The sequence below is a fragment of the Anomaloglossus baeobatrachus genome, chromosome 11 (genome assembly GCF_048569485.1).
Source record: "Anomaloglossus baeobatrachus isolate aAnoBae1 chromosome 11, aAnoBae1.hap1, whole genome shotgun sequence".
Lineage (NCBI taxonomy): Eukaryota > Metazoa > Chordata > Amphibia > Anura > Aromobatidae > Anomaloglossus > Anomaloglossus baeobatrachus.
In genome coordinates this window covers 141485643-141504742 of record NC_134363.1, presented here as the reverse complement: position 1 = coordinate 141504742, position 19100 = coordinate 141485643, and the positions used below count along the sequence as shown (strand labels likewise).

Here is a 19100-nt window from a genome sequence, read left to right as displayed (position 1 = left end):
CAATTTATGGTACTTCAATGATCTCTTGTTGTATAGAGAAAACATACTGCCAAGTCCTTAAAGGGTTTTTACTAAGTAAATAGGAAGATTTTTGTGTACTCACCGTAAAATCTTTTTCTCTGAGTCTTCAATGGGGGACCAGGCCCTGTGTCCCATGGTCCTGTGTCCCCCAATAAGGCGAGAGAGGAAAGTTACTTATAATTGATTGAATATTGGATAACTTATTGATTGCCGGGGCTCCCAAAAATGGTCTTCTGAGGTGGCCCCGTGTGAATGAAGTAGAGGAGGAACATGCACACTTTAGCGCCATTCATTGTATGGGACAGCTGGAGATGGCAGATTACTGAGATCAGCTATTTTTGGCAGTTGCCGTCCCATAAAAAATTAGAGTGAACCCGTCAGGTCCCTTATCCATCCAGAACCGAGCAGTTCTGGGTATATATTGCTAATTCCTGCCTAATGTCCCTGTATACACTAGCATAGATAAAGGGATCTTTAGAAAAAGTATTTCTAAAGATCCTTTATGAAATGCAAATGAGGCCAGGGACAAATCACAAAAGTGTTATATCATCCAACTAGTCCGCCCTCTTTGCTCATTACCAAGCAGCATTGGCAGTGACGCGTGTACCAGTTTCCACTGTCATCACCCCTCAGACGTTGGGTTTAGGGTCAGGGCAAATAATCCGAAGTCTCGGCACTTCCGATCATGCGCACTATGAAGCTGGTGTACGCAACCCGGCTTCAGAGAGCTCAGTGCGCATGACCGGAAGTGCTGGGACTTCTGATCATGTGCACTGAGCCTAAACCCAGCATCTGAGAGGCGGTGACAGCGGACACAGGTTCACAGATCCAATAGGAAATTGTTAGCACACCTTTGTGGACAAGCTAAGAGGGCGGACCAGTCGGAGGAAATAACGCCCTTGCGACTAGTCCCTGCGCTCATTAGCATATCATAAAGGATCTTCAGAAATACTTTTTCTAAAGATCCATTGATCTATGCTAGTGTATACAGGGACAGCTAGACAGGGATTAGCAATATACACCCAGAACTGCTCGTGGCTCTGGGTACATATTGCACCTGACAGGTTCCCTTTAATAGAGCGAAGATGCGCACCTTCAATCTCTGCGTACTTCAGACAGGGCCCCTCAGAAGCCTGTTCTTGGGACCAGATAGTGAGCAATAACTTAACCCTTATTGATAGAATAGAGGATAATTCATTTACTTGGCAAAGAAGGGAATTTTGTTTACTTACCGTAAATTCCTTTTCTTCTAGCTCCTATTGGGAGACCCAGACAATTGGGTGTATAGCTTCTGCCTCCGGAGGCCACACAAAGTATTACACTTTAAAAAGTGTAACCCCTCCCCTCTGCCTATACACCCTCCCGTGGATCACGGGCTCCTCAGTTTTGGTGCAAAAGCAGGAAGGAGGAAACTTATAAATTGGTCTAGGGTAAATGCAATCCGAAGGATGTTCGGAGAACTGAAACCATGAACCAAAAGAACAATTCAACATGAACAACATGTGTACACAAAAGAACAACAGCCCGAAGGGAACAGGGGCGGGTGCTGGGTCTCCCAATAGGAGCTAGAAGAAAAGGAATTTACGGTAAGTAAACAAAATTCCCTTCTTCTTTGTCGCTCCATTGGGAGACCCAGACAATTGGGACGTCCAAGAGCAGTCCCTGGGTGGGTAAAAGAATACCTCAATAAAAAGAGCCGAAAAAAAACGCCCCCCTCTTACAGGTGGGCAACCGCCGCCTGAAGGACTCGCCTACCTAGACTGGCGTCTGCCGAAGCATAGGTATGCACTTGATAGTGTTTCGTGAAAGTGTGCAGACTAGACCAAGTAGCTGCCTGACACACCTGCTGAGCCGTAGCCCGGTGCCGCAATGCCCAGGATGCACCCACGGCTCTGGTAGAATGGGCTTTCAGCCCTGAAGGAAGCGGAAGCCCAGAAGAACGGTAGGCTTCGAGAATCGGTTCCTTGATCCACCGAGCCAAGGTTGACTTGGAAGCCTGCGAACCCTTACGCTGGCCAGCGACAAGGACAAAGAGCGCATCTGAACGACGCAGGGGCGCCGTGCGAGACACGTAGAGCCGGAGTGCTCTCACAAGATCCAAAGAGTGCAAATCCTTTTCACACTGGTGAGTTGGATTAGGGCAAAATGAAGGCAAGGAGATATCCTGATTGAGATGAAAAGGGGATACCACCTTAGGGAGAAATTCCGGGACCGGACGCAGAACCACCTTATCCTGGTGAAAAACCAGGAAGGGGGCTTTGCATGACAGCGCTGCTAGCTCAGACACTCTCCGAAGTGATGTGACCGCCACCAGGAAGGCCACCTTCTGAGAAAGACGGGAGAGAGAGACATCCCGCAGCGGCTCAAAAGGTGGTTTCTGTAGAGCCGTTAGCACCCTGTTAAGATCCCAGGGTTCCAGCGGAGGCATTTAAGGTGGGACTATGTGGCAAACTCCCTGCAGGAACGTGCGGACCTGCGGAAGCCTGGCTAGGCGCTTTTGAAAAAACACGGAGCGCGCAGATACTTGGCCCTTGAGAGACCCAAGTGACAAACCCTTGTCCACTTCGGATTGAAGGAATGAAAGAAAAGTGGGTAAGGCAAACGGCCATGGAGTAAAACCGTTATTAGCGCACCAGGATAGGAAGATTTGCCAAGACCTATAATAGATCTTGGCGGACGTAGGCTTCCTGGCCTGTCTCATGGTGGCAATGACATCCTGAGATAACCCTGAAGACGCTAGGAGCCAGGACTCAATGGCCACACAGTCAGGTTGAGGGCCACAGAATTCAGATGGAAAAACGGGCCTTGTGACAGCAAGTCTGGGCGTTCTGGAAGCGCCCACGGTTGACCCACCGTGAGATGCCACAGATCCGGGTACCACGACCGCCTCAGCCAGTCTGGAGCTACGAGAATGGCGCGACGGCAGTCGGACCTGATCTTGCGTAACACTCTGGGCAGCATCGCCAGAGGAGGAAACACATAAGGCAGTCGAAACTGCAACCAATCCTGAACTAACGCGTCCGCCGCCAGAGCTCTGTGATCCTGAGACCGTGCCATGAATGCCGGGACTTTGTTGTTGTGCCGTGACGCCATGAGATCGACGTCCGGCGTTCCCCAGCGGCGACAGATCTCTCGAAACACTTCTGGGTGCAGAGACCATTCCCCCGCGTCCATGCCCTGACGACTGAGAAAATATGCTTCCCAGTTTTCCACGCCCGGGATGTGAACTGCGGAGATGGTGGAAGCTGTGGCTTCCACCCACTGCAGAATCCGTCGGACTTCCTGGAAGGCTTGACGACTGCGAGTGCCGCCTTGGTGGTTGATGTATGCGACGGCAGTGGCGTTGTCCGACTGGATACGGATCTGCCTGCCCTCCAGCCACCGATGAAAAGCCAAAAGGGCTAGATACACTGCCCTTATCTCCAGAATATTGATCTGAAGGGATGACTCTATTGGAGTCCAGGTTCCCTGAGCCCTGTGGTGGAGAAAAACCGCTCCCCACCCTGACAGGCTCGCGTCCGTGGTGACCACAGCCCAGGTTGGGGGTAGGAAGGATTTTCCCTGCGACAGAGTTGGGAAGGAGCCACCACTGAAATGACGTCTTGGTTGCAAGGGAAAGAGAGACGTTCCTGTCGAGGGAAGCCGAACTCCTGTCCCATTTGCGGAGAATGTTCCATTGGAGTGGCCGAAGATGGAATTGCGCGAACGAAACTGCCTCTATAGCTGCCACCATCTTCCCCAGGAAGTGCATGAGGCGCCTTAAAGGGTGTGACTGACTCCGAAGAAGGGATTGCACCCCTGCCTGCAGAGAAAGCTGTTTGTCGCTCGGAAGCTTGACTAACGCTTGCTGGGTATGAAACTCCATCCCAAGGTACGTCAGTGATTGGGTCGGTGTCAACTTGGATTTCAGGAAGTTGATGATCCACCCGAACCGCTGGAGACTCGCCAGAGCGACAGATAGACTTTGTTGACACGCCACCCGAGACGGGGCCCTGACTAGGAGATCGTCCAAGTAGGGAATCACTGAGTGGCCCTGAGAATGCAGGACCGCCACAACGGATGCCATGACTTTGGTGAAAACCCGTGGAGCTGTCGCCAAGCCGAAAAGCAATGCCACGAACTGGAGGTGTTCGTCCCCGATGGCGAAACGCAGGAAACGTTGATACTCGGGTGCGATCGGTACATGGAGATAAGCATCCTTGATGTCGATCGATGCTAGGAAGTCTCCTTGTGACATTGAGGCGATGACCAAGCGGAGAGATTCCATCCGGAACCGTCTGGTTCTCACATGTCTGTTGAGTAGCTTGAGGTCCAGAACGGGACGGAATGACCCGTCCTTTTTTGGCACCACGAACAAGTTGGAGTAAAATCCGCGACCACGTTCCTGAAGGGGAACGGGGATCACAACTCCTTCCATCTTTAGAGCGGCTACTGCCTGAAAAAGTGCGTCGGCCTGAGCGGGGGGCGGAGAGGTTCTGAAGAAGCGAGCCGCAGGACGAGAACTGAACTCTATCCTGTAACCATGAGACAGAATGTCTCTCACCCATCGGTCTTGAACATGTGGCCACCAGGCGTCGACAAAGCGGGAGAGCCTGCCACCGACCGAGGATGCGGTCAGGGGAGGCCGAGAGTCATGAGGAAGCCGTCTTGGAGGCAGTGCCTCCTGCGGCCTTTTGTGGGCGAGACTTGGATCGCCACGCATAGGAGTTCCTCTGGCCCTTCTCTGGCCTGTTGGACGAAGAGGATTGGGACTTGGCGGAGGGACGAAAGGACCGAAATCTCGATTGAACCTTTCTCTGTTGAGGTCTCTTAGGTTTGGCCTGGGGTAAGGAGGAATCCTTTCCCTTGGATTCCTTAATAATCTCATCCAATCGTTCGCCAAACAAACGGTCGCCAGAAAACGGCAAACCGGTTAAGAACCTCTTGGAAGCCGAATCTGCCTTCCATTCGCGCAGCCACATGGCCCTGCGGACTGCCACAGAGTTAGCGGATGCTACAGCTGTACAGCTAGCAGAGTCCAGGACGGCGTTCATGGCGTAGGATGAAAAGGCTGACGCCTGAGAGGTCAAAGACGCAACTTGCGGAGCAGAATTACGTGTGACAGCATTAATCTCAGTCAGACAAGCTGAGATAGCTTGGAGTGCCCACACGGCTGCAAAGGCCGGGGCAAAAGACGCGCCTGTGGCCTCATAGATGGACTTCACCAGGAGCTCAATCTGTCTGTCAGTGGCATCCTTTAGTGATGAGCCATCTGCAACCGACACCACGGATCTAGCCGCCAATCTTGAGACTGGAGGATCCACCTTGGGACAGTGAGCCCAACCCTTAACGACTTCAGATGGGAAGGGGTAACGCGTGTCAGTGAGGCGCTTCGTAAAGCGCTTGTCCGGGACCGCTCTGGGCTTCTGGACAGCGTCCTTGAAGTTAGAGTGATCAAAAAACGTATTGCGTGTACGTTTGGGGAACCGAAACTGGTGTTTCTCCTGCTGAGACGCCGACTCCTCTACAGGAGGAGGCGGGGGAGAGAGATCTAACACCTGGTTGATGGACGAGATAAGATCATTTACTAAGGCGTCCCCCTCAGGTGTATCAAGGTTAAGGGCGACGTCAGGGTCAGAGCCCTGAGCTGCGACGTCCGCCTCGTCCTCCAGAGAGTCCCCAAGCTGGGATCCCGAGCAGCGAGAGGAAGTCGGGGAAGAGTCCCAGCGAGCCCGCTTAGCCGGTCTAGGACTACGGTCCGGGCAGGAGTCTTCCGCCTGAGACCGAGGGGCCAACCTATAAGCGCTGCGGCGCGGATCGAGAGGGGCCTGGAGGAGACGAGCCCACAGGGCCCGGGGCCTGTGAAAGGTCCGGTCTGGACTGCAATGCCTCTAGCAGCTTAGAAGACCATTTGTCCATAGACTGTGCAATGGATTGAGAAAGTGACTCAGAGAGTTTCTCAGCAAAAGAGGCGAACTCTGTCCCTGCAGCCTGGTCAGGGGGAACAGGGGGGTCTACATGAGCCGAGGGGCCCACCAGTGTCCGAGGCTCTGGCTGAGCAAGCGAAACAGGGGTCGAGCATTGCTCACAGTGAGGGTAGGTGGAACCCGCAGGTAACATAGCCCCACAAGAGGTACAGGCCGCAAAAAAACCCTGTGCCTTAGCAGACTTGCTCCTTGTGGACGACATGCTGTTGTCTCCTAGGAGAGTGATCACTGAGGGTATATGGGAAAGGGGTATATAGCCCACCGAACAGATAGATATAGATATATACGTATCTAATCCGGCACCCTAGGGGGACCAGCACCGGGTGACCGGTGTGGCTTACCGACCGCTAACGAGCGGAGTGTGTCCTCCAGATTCCCTGCCTTGGATCCCCCGGAGCTGTTCACTGAGAATCCTCCACTGGCAGAATGCCAAAAAATGGCTGCCGGAGCTCTCAGGGGAGGAGTGGAGCCGTGGGCGGCGCCAGGAAAGTGCGGGAATCTGGGGTCCCCACAGTGATCAGTGAGGGGGGAGGAAACATGCAGGATGCTCCAGCCCTCACATCCGACGTCAGGTCGGTAATCCCGCCCTTACCCTTGACAGGCAGGCCCGGGGGCGGGATTTTTGCGACTAGGCCGCGATGAAGCCAGGGACTAAATTTGAGACCGCGCCCGACAAGCAGGCATGGTCGGCGCGGAAGTCCACCGGCCTCCTGAATTCAGCAGCCGCCGCGGCTTCCGGGAAGAAGGTGCGCTCCCTGCATAGTCCCCAATGGGGACACAGAGTACCTTTGAGTTGCAGGGCCCGGTCCCTGAGGTTGAAGAGGCTCCGGTCCGGCAGGTTCCCACAGGGGCTGCGGAAGGAGCACGGTCCCAGTAAATGGATGACCGCTTAGGATCCCACTTCTCCCAGAGCCGCTTAAGGGATGGTGAAGGAGACGGCATGTGGCTCCAGCCTCTGTACCCGCAATGGGTACTTCAACCTTAACAACACCGCCGACGTAGTGGGGTGAGAAGGGAACATGCCGGGGGCCCCGTGGGGGCCCTCTTTTCTTCCAACCGACATAACTAAGTTGAGAATGCATGAGTGGATGTGTGCCTCCTTCCACACAAAGCATAAAACTGAGGAGCCCGTGATCCACGGGAGGGTGTATAGGCAGAGGGGAGGGGTTACACTTTTTAAAGTGTAATACTTTGTGTGGCCTCCGGAGGCAGAAGCTATACACCCAATTGTCTGGGTCTCCCAATGGAGCGACAAAGAAAACCCTTTCTGGCCTTGCCAGTATGTTATTCTGCAATATCAAACCAGACATAATGGAAGTGCCATGGGTATATAATGCTACAAGGACTCCGCTACAGTCAGATGGGGCTCTTCACAGTTATTTTCTTGGGATTGTTGCAGAACCGAATGGTCAGATGACCAGCAATCTAGAAGTTCTCTCTTATCCTATTGATAAGGGACTACTTATTAACGTGGTACAAACCCTTTAAGCTTTCTTGGCTCCTTCTATTAGGCCGGCGAGACACGTGGATTACTGCGATCCCCTCGCATAACAATCGGCTCAAGCTGGCAGCACAGCAGAGCCGAGTGTCATGTGAGTGTCCCTGCAACTGAGGTCCGATCGTACGAGTGGAGCCGGGCCGGCGCTGAGGAGGGGCGGGGCGGCGCTGAGGAGGGGCGGGCCGGCGCTGAGGAGGGGCGGGAGGGATTTATCTCCCTCTCGCCTCCGTAGTCGGCTATTGCCATTCTCGCCCTGCACTTGCGGTACACCGATGTACCGCGAGTGCAGTGCAATTTTTCTCTCGCCCCATAGACTTGAATGACTGCGAGAGAAAAAAGAGAATTTTGTTTACTTACCGTAAATTCTTTTTCTTATAGTTCCGACATGGGAGACCCAAACCATGGGTGTATAGCTACTGCCTCCGGAGGACACACAAAGTACTACACTCAAACGTGTAGCTCCTCCCTCCGGCTATATACACCCCCTGGATGACAATCTACCCAGTTCAGTGCAAAAGCTGAAGGAGGACATCCACCCATAAGTAGAGAAAGAGTAAAACTCGGAAAGACCAGAACTCTGTCTACTAACAACAGCCGGTGAAACACATGGAACAAAAAACTGCCAACAGGCAACAGGGAGGGTGCTGGGTCTCCCATGTCGGAACTATAAGAAAAAGAATTTACGGTAAGTAAACAAAATTCTCTTTTTCTTTATCGTTCCTTATGGGAGACCTAAACCATGGGACGTTCCAAAGCAGTCCATGGGCGGGAAATAAACCAAACTGAGAAGTAGGCAAAACCTAACTTCACAAATGTGCGACAGCCGCCTGAAGAATGCGTCTGCCCAAGCTCGCATCTGCCGAAGCATGAGCATGCACCTGGTAGTGCTTCGAAAAAGTGTGCAGACTGGACCATGTGGCAGCCTGACAAACCTGCTGAGCCGTAGCCTGGTGCCTGAAAGCCCAGGAGGCACCGACAGCTCTGGTCGAGTGCGCCTTAATCCCCGGCGGGGGAGGCACCTGAGAACACTGGTAGGCATCGGAGATAGCCGACCTGATCCAACGAGCTAGAGTCGGTTTAGAAGCAGCGAGACCCTTGCGCTGACCAGTGGTTAGCACAAAAAGAGATGTGCACCGCCTAAAAACAGCGGTGCGTGACACATAGATTCGGAGCGCCCGCACCAAATCTAAGGAGTGCAACGCCTTCTCAAAGCGATGCACCGGGGCCGGACAAAGAGAAGGCAATGAAATGTCCTGGTTAAGGTGGAAAGGAGACACCACCTTAGGGAGAAAGTCCGGAGTCGGACGAAGAACCACCTTGTCTTGGTGAAACACCAAAAAGGGGGATTCTGAAGAGAGCGCAGCCAAATCCGAAACTCTCCTGAGAGAAGTTATGGCTACTAGAAAAACAACTTTCTGTGAAAGTCTAGACAAGGGAACTTCCCTGAGAGGCTCAAAGGGGGGTTTCTGTAAGGCCGTGAGGACCAGATTAAGGTCCCAGGGATCCAAGGGCCGCCGGTAAGGAGGAATGATGTGAGATGCGCCCTGCATGAAGGTGCGCACCTGAGCCAGTCGGGCGATACGCCGCTGGAACAATACCGACAGAGCCGACACCTGTCCCTTGAGGGAATTGAGGGACAGTCCTAGCTGTAGACCGGACTGAAGAAAAGACAGGATGGTCGGCAAGGAGAACGGCCAAGGAGCATGGCCGGACGAACGACACCAGGACAGGAAAATTTTCCAAGTCCTGTGGTAAATCTTGGCCGAGGAAGACTTCCGAGCCTGAGTCATGGTGGAGATGACCTCAGAGGGAATGCCTGAAGCCGTCAGGATCCAGGACTCAAGAGCCACGCCGTCAATCTGAGAGCCGCAGAATTCTGGCGGAAGAACGGACCTTGAGAGAGAAGGTCTGGGCGGTCCGGGAGACGCCACGGCACCTCTACGGACAGACGGAGCAGGTCTGGGTACCACGGTCGCCTGGGCCAGTCCGGAGCAATGAGCATGACTCGACGGCCCTCCATTCTGATCTTGCGCAGAACCCTGGGCAAGAGCGCTAGAGGGGGAAACACATAGGCCAGACGGAACTGAGACCAATCTTGAACCAGTGCGTCTGCTGCGAAGGCTTGAGGATCGTGGGAGCGAGCCACGTAAACCGGAACCTTGTTGTTGTGCCGGGATGCCATTAGATCTACCTCTGGAGTGCCCCACTTGCGGCAGAGTGATTTGAACACTGACGGATGCAGGGCCCACTCGCCGCCGTCTACGGTTTGACGGCTGAGATAATCGGCCTCCCAGTTTTCTACGCCTGGGATGTGGACTGCAGATATGGTGGACTTCGAGTCCTCCGTCCACTGGAGGATTCGTTGAACCTCCAACATCGCCAGATGGCTGTGAGTCCCGCCCTGGTGATTGATGTAGGCAACCGCTGTCGCGTTGTCTGACTGGACTCGGATGTGCTTGCCCACCAACAGGTGGTGAAAGGCTAGGAGAGCTAGAAACACGGCTCTGATCTCCAGCACATTGATTGAGAGGGCTGATTCGGACGGAGTCCAAGTGCCCTGTGCTCGGTGATGGAGAAATACTGCTCCCCAACCGGAGAGACTGGCATCCGTGGTGAGGATTACCCAGGACGGAGTCAGGAAGGAGCGTCCCTGTGACAGAGAGAGGGGCCGAAGCCACCACTGAAGAGAGCTCCTGGTTTGTGGCGACAGAGCCACCAGCCTGTGCAAGGAAGAGATCCGCTTGTCCCAACAGCGGAGGATGTCCAGCTGCAGGGGACGCAGATGGAACTGGGCAAAGGGAACCGCTTCCATTGACGCCACCATCTGACCCAGCACCCGCATGAGGTGTCTGATGGAATGACGGCGGTGCCTCAGCAGAGAGCGTACCGCCAGACGAAGAGACTGCTGTTTGACTAAGGGCAGCTTCACAAGTGCCGGCAGAGTCTCGAATTGCATCCCTAGGTACTCGAGTTTCTGGGTTGGAATCAGAGTGGACTTGGGCAAATTGACAAGCCACCCGAACTGGACTAGAGTGGCGAGAGTGAGCGAGACACTCCGCTGGCAGTCTGCACTGGATGAGGCCTTGACTAGAAGGTCGTCCAGGTAAGGAATCACTGCCAACCCCTGGAGGTGCAGGACCGCAACCACTGCTGCCATGACCTTGGTGAATACTCGAGGGGCCGTGGCTAGGCCGAAGGGGAGAGCCACGAATTGGAAATGTTCCTCTCCGATTGCAAAGCGTAGCCAACGCTGGTGCGAAACCACAATAGGAACATGCAGATAGGCATCTCTGATGTCGATGGATGCCAGAAAATCTCCTTGGGTCATTGAGGCAATGACCGATCTCAGAGATTCCATGCGAAAGTGCCGCACCTGAACGTGCTTGTTGAGAAGCTTGAGATCCAGGATGGGCCGGAAGGAACCGTCCTTTTTGGGGACTAGAAAGAGGTTTGAGTAGAAACCGCTGAACCGTTCCCGGGCGGGAACCGGAACAATTACACCGTTGGCCTGCAGGGATGCCACGGCCTGAGAGAAGGCGGCGGCTTTGGAGCAGGGGGGGGCGGACAGAAAAAATCTGTTTGGCGGGCTGGAGGAAAATTCTATCCTGTAGCCGTGGGAGATGATATCCCGCACCCACTGATCGGAGACGTGTTGAAACCACACGTCGCCAAAGTGGGAGAGCCTGCCACCGACCAAGGACGTTGCTGGCGTAGCCAGATAGTCAAGAGGAGGCTGCCTTAGTGGCAGCGGCTCCTCCGGCCTTTTGAGGACGCGGCTTTGCGCGCCAGTTGGGTTTACGATCCTTGGCTGCGGTAGTGGACGAGGTCGAGGGCTTAGAGGCTGACCAGTTAGAGGAACGAAAGGAACGAAAATTCGATTGGTTCCTGCTCTGGACCGGTTTCCTGGCCTTAGTTTGCGGCAAGGAAGTACTCTTTCCGCCAGTAGCTTCCTTAATTATGTCATCCAGCTGTTCTCCAAACAGCCGGGACCCAGCAAAAGGGAGACTCGCAAGGTACTTCTTAGAGGAAGCGTCTGCTTTCCACTCTCGAAGCCACAAGATCCTGCGGATCGCGAGGGAGTTAGCGGAGGCCACCGCCGTGCGGTGAGAAGCTTCCAGGATGGCAGACATGGCGTAGGATGCAAAAGCCGAAGCTTGAGAAGTTAAGGCATCCATCTCAGGAATAGAGTCCCTGGTGAGTGAATGCATCTCCGCCAGAGAGGCAGAGACTGCCTTAAGAGCCCATACTGCCGCAAAAGACGGGGAGAACGAGGCTCCTGCCGCCTCATATACAGACTTGGCCAGAAGGTCAACCTGGCGGTCAGTGGGATTTTTAAGAGAAGTGCCATCAGCCACAGCTACGACTGTGCGGGCTGAGATTCTGGACACCGGAGGGTCCACCTTTGGGGACTGGGCCCATTCCTTAACCACCTCTGGTGGAAAAGGGAAACGGTCATCTGAACTACGCTTCAGAAAGCGTTTGTCAGGACAGGCCCTGGGCTTGTTAACAGTGGTCTGAAAGCTGGAGTGGTTAAAAAACATACTTTTAGCTTTCTTAGGAGAGGTAAACTGGTGAATCTCTACCAGAGAGGTTTGTTCCTCTGACTCTGGTGGGTTGAGGTTCAGAACGGAGTTAATGGACGCAATCAAGTCACTAACATCCGCATCACCCTCAGACAAATCAATGGGGTACATAGAAGTAGCGTCTGAGCCCACAGTAAACGAATCCCCCTCGCCCTGCACGTCGGCACGTGAATCAGAGCCGTGGGACGAGGGAGGAGAAGGGTCCCTGCGTCTCCGTTTAGGGGGACGGGGTCCTAGGACATGCTCTGAGGGCTCTGCAGAGCTCTGAGCCGCAGAGACACCCTGAGAGGGGGGCTGAGAGGGGGGCTGATGCATGGACAGCAGTGTCCGGGACAGCTGCCCCATGGAGTCGGCAAAAGACTGGGAAATAGCTTGTGAAAAAGATGCTACCCAAGCCGGGGGCTCAGCCACCGGGGCCGGAGCAGCCGAGGGGACCCCTGAGGAGGCTCCAGGCTGAGACACAACCATATTAGCACAGGCATCACAATGTGGGTATGTGCTCGGTTCTGGCAGAATGCGCTTACATGCAGTGCAAAAAACATACATGTTTGCAGCCATGCTCCGGGTGACAGACATGCTGCTGATGGTGGGGGCTCTGCAGCAATAAAACACTCCTGTAGAATGCCTGAAAGTGTATATAAAAAGCCCACAACCAGAGGTTGTGGCTTACCACACCACTCTCTGTGTGCCCTCCGGATTCCACAGCTCCAAGTAGCGACAGCTCTCCCAAAACAGCAATAGCTGCAGCTCCCAGCGCCGTCCAGTGTAAGAACGCTGAGAAAATGGCGCTGGGAGGAGGAGGGGGGGCGTGTATAAGCCCAGGAGCGGGAAAAACGGAGGGCAGAGAGATACAGGACGAGATACAGGGGAGGGCACATCTCCCCAGAGAGGAGCGTCCTCCCCTCTGCTGGCCGTGCGGTGGGCGGCGCCGTATGCAAAACATGCAGGGAGCCGAAAACGAAACTAGGCCCAAACTGAAGCCGGGGCCTAGATTTCAAACCGCGGCCGAGCAGCAGGCACCTTCGGCGCGGTTCTCAGAGGAAACTCCCAGAACCGGCCGAAATTCACAGTAAAGTTACAACACATACTGTCCCCCAAATAAAAGTACCCGGGACCCCTGAAAAACGTCTCAATACTTAGCTCTTGAGACGCAGGGCCATGTCCCTGGAGAGGGGGGTAACGCTCCTTCCAGCAGGGACCAGACAGGGCTGCAGATGGAGCCGGCCTCCTGCAAGCAGAGAGGACCGTGATGGCTCCCACTTCAAACAGAGCCTCGACAGAGGATGCGAAGGAGCTCGGCATGTGAAGGCTCCAGCCTTATTAAAGTCAACCTTAACAGCACCCCGCAGAGTGGGGCGTGAAGGGACATGCCGGGAGTCCAGACTGGACCCGCTTTTCTTCCAAATCTTTAAAAATAAAAATGAAAAAATATCAGAGAATGCAAGTGTGTGTGACCTCCTGAACACAAAGCATTGAACTGGGTAGATTGTCATCCAGGGGGTGTATATAGCCGGAGGGAGGAGCTACACGTTTGAGTGTAGTACTTTGTGTGTCCTCCGGAGGCAGTAGCTATACACCCATGGTTTGGGTCTCCCATAAGGAACGATAAAGAAACAGGTTTGCATTACAGTTGCAGCATGCTACGATTGTTATTTCGGCCCGATTAGGGCTGAGAAAATAATCGCTCTTGGGTGCTGGTACATAGCCTAATATTGGTCCGAGTGGAATGCGATGTTTTATCGCACTCCACCCGCTCTGATTTTCATGCCATGTCTCATAGGCCTTAGTCCCATAGAATGGAAACAAAGAGCACCATACACATGGATGTTTTTAACGTTTACAGCAATGCCTCCTAGTGGCAGTAGCATACACTCATTGTTTCCTGTGTATCCCCCCAATGAAGCGAGAAATTGGAGTGCATGTATTCATTAATTGCAGTGTGATGACACATCGTCTGTGTATAGACATGGATGGCAATCACTCCATTAGTAGACGGATGATGAGACTGCCTCAGAGGACCCCCACTCTTCCTGTTGGTTGGGATCCCTGATGTACAATCTAGTCTATCAGACGTGTATATAGTAAAATACTGTACCGGTTGTCCGTCACAGCTGCAAGTCCTGCAATGTCCAGCACCAGGGAGGACTCGTGCGATCGTGTAGTGGACGGCTTGTTAGGATTATGGGGAGGGGAAGACCCTTCATGGCAGAGCATACCGCTGCCCGTCATTCTCCAAAGCTGCGACCTCTTACCCGGCTCCTGATGATAGAAACACACCGGTCAGTTTTAGATGCTCATTTGTGGGAACTGGAATAATGACCTCGGATCAGTCCATTTACTGAAAATTTAGACACTTGAGAATGTTTTGTGTACAAAAAAAAAAATTAAAAATAAAACTTCTGCCCTTTTCTACGGAATCTCTGAAATATGGAACATTTACTGCCAGTATGTGTAAAACAACGACCTATCACACTGATAAATGCTCCTAGTGGGACATCGGTTTGCCAGGTCTTAAAAGACCGACTGTCATATGAAAAGGTGTCTCTATAATAGAAACTCCCTTTGAAGCACAAATTTGGCTGAAATAGCAGTAAATGGATAAAGTAAATACCAGCAGCAGAATCCCCCCCCCCCCAATTTTCAAGGAATGATTTAAAGTGAGAGTCAAATCAGATCATTATAACAGGTTCTCTTACTGGTCAATTGTCAAATGTATATTTTTATTTTTAACAGATATAAATGCCGCTGTTTTCCTGAATTCGGCGTTGTTTTTCTTTTGTTCCTGCGCTTCTCCTTTGCAAAGATATGACCCATTCTCTTCTTTATATGATTCAAGCCTTGCTAGTCAACTGGGCGTGGTCACCACTACTGGAGTCCTAAAGACTTGATTTGCATAAAGAGAACAGTGATCTATAGCTCAGTAACAGAGGCGCAGGGACAAAAGAAAAACTACATTGGATTCAGGAGAACGGCGGCATTTACACCAGGTAACATAATAGATATGTTACAGGCAATGTTTGAAAACCCAGCATTCTATAGAATACCTAGGCAATGTATACAATCCCTGTCTTTTTCAGGCAAGGTATGAAATATCTGCGTTGTTCTATACTTTTCCTAGGTATTATATAAAATGTCTAGGTATTATAGAGAATGACAAGAACTGCTCAGGCAAAGTCTGATATAATGCCCAAATTGGAAACGTTAGCCATTACATAAAATGTCTAGGTGCCCAGATTGGAAAAGTTAGCCATTACATAAAATGTCTAGGTGTCCAGATTGGAAAAGTTAGCCATTACATAAAATGTCTAGGTGCCCAGATTGGAAAAGTTAGCCATTACATAAAATGTCTAGGTGCCCAGATTGGAAAGAAGGGAATTTTGTTTACTTACCGTAAATTCCTTTTCTTCTAGCTCCTATTGGGAGACCCAGACAATTGGGTGTATAGCTTCTGCCTCCGGAGGCCACACAAAGTATTACACTGAAAAGTGTAACCCCTCCCCTCTGCCTATACACCCTCCCGTGCATCACGGGCTCCTCAGTTTTGATGCAAAAGCAGGAAGGAGGAAACTTATAAATTGGTCTAGGGTAAATGCAATCCGAAGGATGTTCGGAGAACTGAAACCATAACCAAAAGAACAATTCAACATGAACAACATGTGTACACAAAAGAACAACCAGCCCGAAGGGAACAGGGGCGGGTGCTGGGTCTCCCAATAGGAGCTAGAAGAAAAGGAATTTACGGTAAGTAAACAAAATTCCCTTCTTCTTTGTCGCTCCATTGGGAGACCCAGACAATTGGGACGTCCAAAAGCAGTCCCTGGGTGGGTAAAAGAATACCTCAATAAAAGAGAGCCGAAAACGACCCCTTCCTACAGGTGGGCAACCGCCGCCTGAAGGACTCGCCTACCTAGACTGGCATCTGCCGAAGCATAGGTATGCACTTGATAGTGTTTTGTGAAGGTGTGCAGACTAGACCAGGTAGCTGCCTGACACACCTGCTGAGCCGTAGCCCGGTGTCGCAATGCCCAGGACGCACCCACGGCTCTGGTAGAATGGGCTTTCAGGCCCGAAGGAAGAGGAAGCCCCGAAGAACGGTAGGCTTCAAGAATCGGTTCCTTGATCCACCGAGCCAAAGTTGACTTGGAAGCCTGCGAACCCTTACGCTGGCCAGCGACCAGAACAAAGAGCGCATCTGAACGGCGCAGGGGCGCCGTGCGAGACACGTAGAGCCGGAGTGCTCTCACTAGATCTAATGAATGCAAATCCTTTTCACACTGGTGAACTGGATGAGGGCAAAATGACTGTAAGGAGATATCCTGATTGAGATGAAAAGGAGATACCACCTTAGGGAGAAACTCCGGGACAGGACGCAGAACCACCTTATCCTGGTGAAAAACCAGGAAAGGGGATTTGCATGACAGCGCTGCAAGCTCCGACACTCTTCGGAGTGAGGTAATTGCCACAAGAAATGCCACCTTCTGCGAAAGACGTGATAAAGAGACATCCCTCAGTGGCTCGAAAGGTGGTTTTTGAAGAGCCATTAACACCCTGTTAAGATCCCAGGGTTCCAGCGGACGCTTGTAGGGTGGAACTATGTGGCAAACTCCCTGCAGGAACGTGCGGACCTGCGGAAGCCTTGCCAGGCGCTTTTGAAAAAATACTGAGAGCGCCGATACTTGTCCCTTGAGAGAGCCGAGTGACAAACCCTTGTCCATTCCGGATTGAAGGAATGAAAGAAAAATAGGTAAGGCAAAAGGCCCGGGAGTAAAACCCTTATCAGAGCACCAGGACAAGAAGATCCGCCACGACCTGTAATAGATCTTGGCGGACGTTGGTTTCCTGGCCTGTCTCATAGTGGCAATGACATCCTGAGATAAACCCGACGACGCTAGGAGCCAGGACTCAATGGCCACACAGTCAGGTTGAGGGCCGCAGAATTCAGATGGAAAAACAGCCCTTGTGACAGCAGGTCTGTGCGGTCTGGAAGCACCCACGGCTGACCCACCGTGAGATGCCACAGATCCGGGTACCACGACCGCCTCGGCCAATCTGGAGCGACGAGAATGGCGCGACGACAGTCGGATCTGATCTTGCGTAACACTCTGGGCAACATCGCCAGAGGAGGAAACATAAGGGAGTCGAAACTGCGACCAATCCTGAACTAACGCGTCCGCCGCCAGAGCTCTGTGATCTTGAGACCGTGCCATGAAGGCCGGGACCTTGTTGTTGTGCCGTGATGCCATGAGATCGATGTCCGGCGTTCCCCAGCGGCGACAGATCTCTCGAAACACGTCTGGGTGAAGAGACCATTCCCCCGCATCCATGCCCTGACGACTGAGAAAATCTGCTTCCCAGTTTTCTACGCCCGGGATGTGAACTGCGGAGATGGTGGAGGCTGTGGCTTCCGCCCACAGCAGAATCCGCCGGACTTCCTGGAAGGCTTGACGGCTGCGCGTGCCGCCCTGGTGGTTGATGTACGCGACCGCCGTGGCGTTGTCCGACTGTATGCGGATCTGCCTGCCCTCCAGCCACCGATGGAACGCCTTTAGGGCTAGATACACTGCCCTTATCTCCAGAACATTGATCTGAAGAGAAGACTCTATCGGAGTCCAGGTTCCCTGAGCCCTGTGGTGGAGAAAAACCGCTCCCCACCCTGACAGGCTCGCGTCCGTCGTGACCACAGCCCAGGATGGGGGCAGCAAGGATTTTCCCTGCGATAGAGAAGTGGGAAGAAGCCACCACTGAAGAGAGGTTTTGGCTGCAAGGGAAAGAGAGACGTTCCTGTCGAGGGACGTCGACCTCCTGTCCCATTTGCGGAGGATGTCCCATTGGAGTGGGCGCAGATGGAACTGCGCGAAGGGCACTGCCTCCATTGCTGCCACCATCTTCCCCAGGAAGTGCATGAGGCGCCTCAAGGGGTGTGACTGACCCCGAAGAAGAGATTGCACCCCTGTCTGCAGCGAAAGCGGTTTGTCCAGCGGTAGCTTGACTACCGCTGAGTGAGTATGAAACTCCATCCCGAGGTAAATCAGTGATTGGGTCGGTGTCAACTTGGACTTTGGGAAGTTGATGAGCCACCCGAACTGCTGGAGAGTCGCCAGAGCGACGGTCAGGCTGTGTTGACACGCCACCCGGGACGGTGCCCTGACTAGGAGATCGTCTAAGTAAGGGATCACCGAGTGTCCCTGAGAGTGTAGGACCGCCACAACGGATGCCATGACCTTGGTGAAGACCCGTGGGGCTGTCGCCAGGCCGAAAGGCAGTGCCACGAACTGAAGGTGTTCGTCCCCGATGGCGAAACGCAGGAAGCGTTGATGTTCGGGTGCGATCGGCACATGGAGATAAGCATCCTTGATGTCGATTGATGCTAGGAAGTCTCCTTGTGACATCGAAGCGATGACCGAGCGGAGGGATTCCATCCGAAACCTTCTGGTGCTCACATGCCTGTTGAGCAGTTTGAGGTCCAGAACGGGACGGAATGATCGTCCTTCTTTGGCACCACGAACAAGTTGGAGTAGAAGCCGTGACCATGTTCCTGAGGGGGAACGGGAATCACCACTCCTTCTGTCTTCAGAACGCCCACAGCCTGAAAAAGTGCGCCGGCCCGAGATGGGGGCGGAGATGTTCTGAAGAAACGAGTCGGAGGACGAGAGCTGAACTCTATCCTGTAACCGTGAGACAGAATGTCTCTCACCCATCGGTCTTGGACATGTGGCCACCAGGCGTCGCAAAAGCGGGAGAGCCTGCCACCGACCGAGGATGCGGTTCGGGGAGGCCGAAAGTCATGAGGAGGCCGCCTTGGAGGCAGTGCCTCCGGCGTTTTTTTGGGGGCGTGACTTAGACCGCCACGCATAGGAGTTCCTCTGGCCTTTCTCTGGCCTGTTGGACGAGGAGGATTGGGACTTGGCTGAGGGCCGAAAGGACCGAAACCTCGGTTGTATTTTCCGTTGCTGAGGTCTCTTCGGTTTGGACTGGGGTAAGGACGAGTCCTTTCCCTTGGATTCCTTAATAATTTCATCCAATCGTTCGCCA

At 53.1% G+C, this 19100-nt stretch overlaps 1 protein-coding gene across 1 annotated transcript in view; it reads right to left on the bottom strand.

The window, feature by feature from the left end:
• The window catches only part of VPS13D (vacuolar protein sorting 13 homolog D), a 497408-nt gene that overhangs the window by 151548 nt on the left and 326760 nt on the right, over positions 1–19100 (bottom strand). The window contains 1 exon segment of the mRNA XM_075327411.1: positions 14164–14327. Within this exon segment, the coding sequence (XP_075183526.1) occupies positions 14164–14327 (164 nt within the window).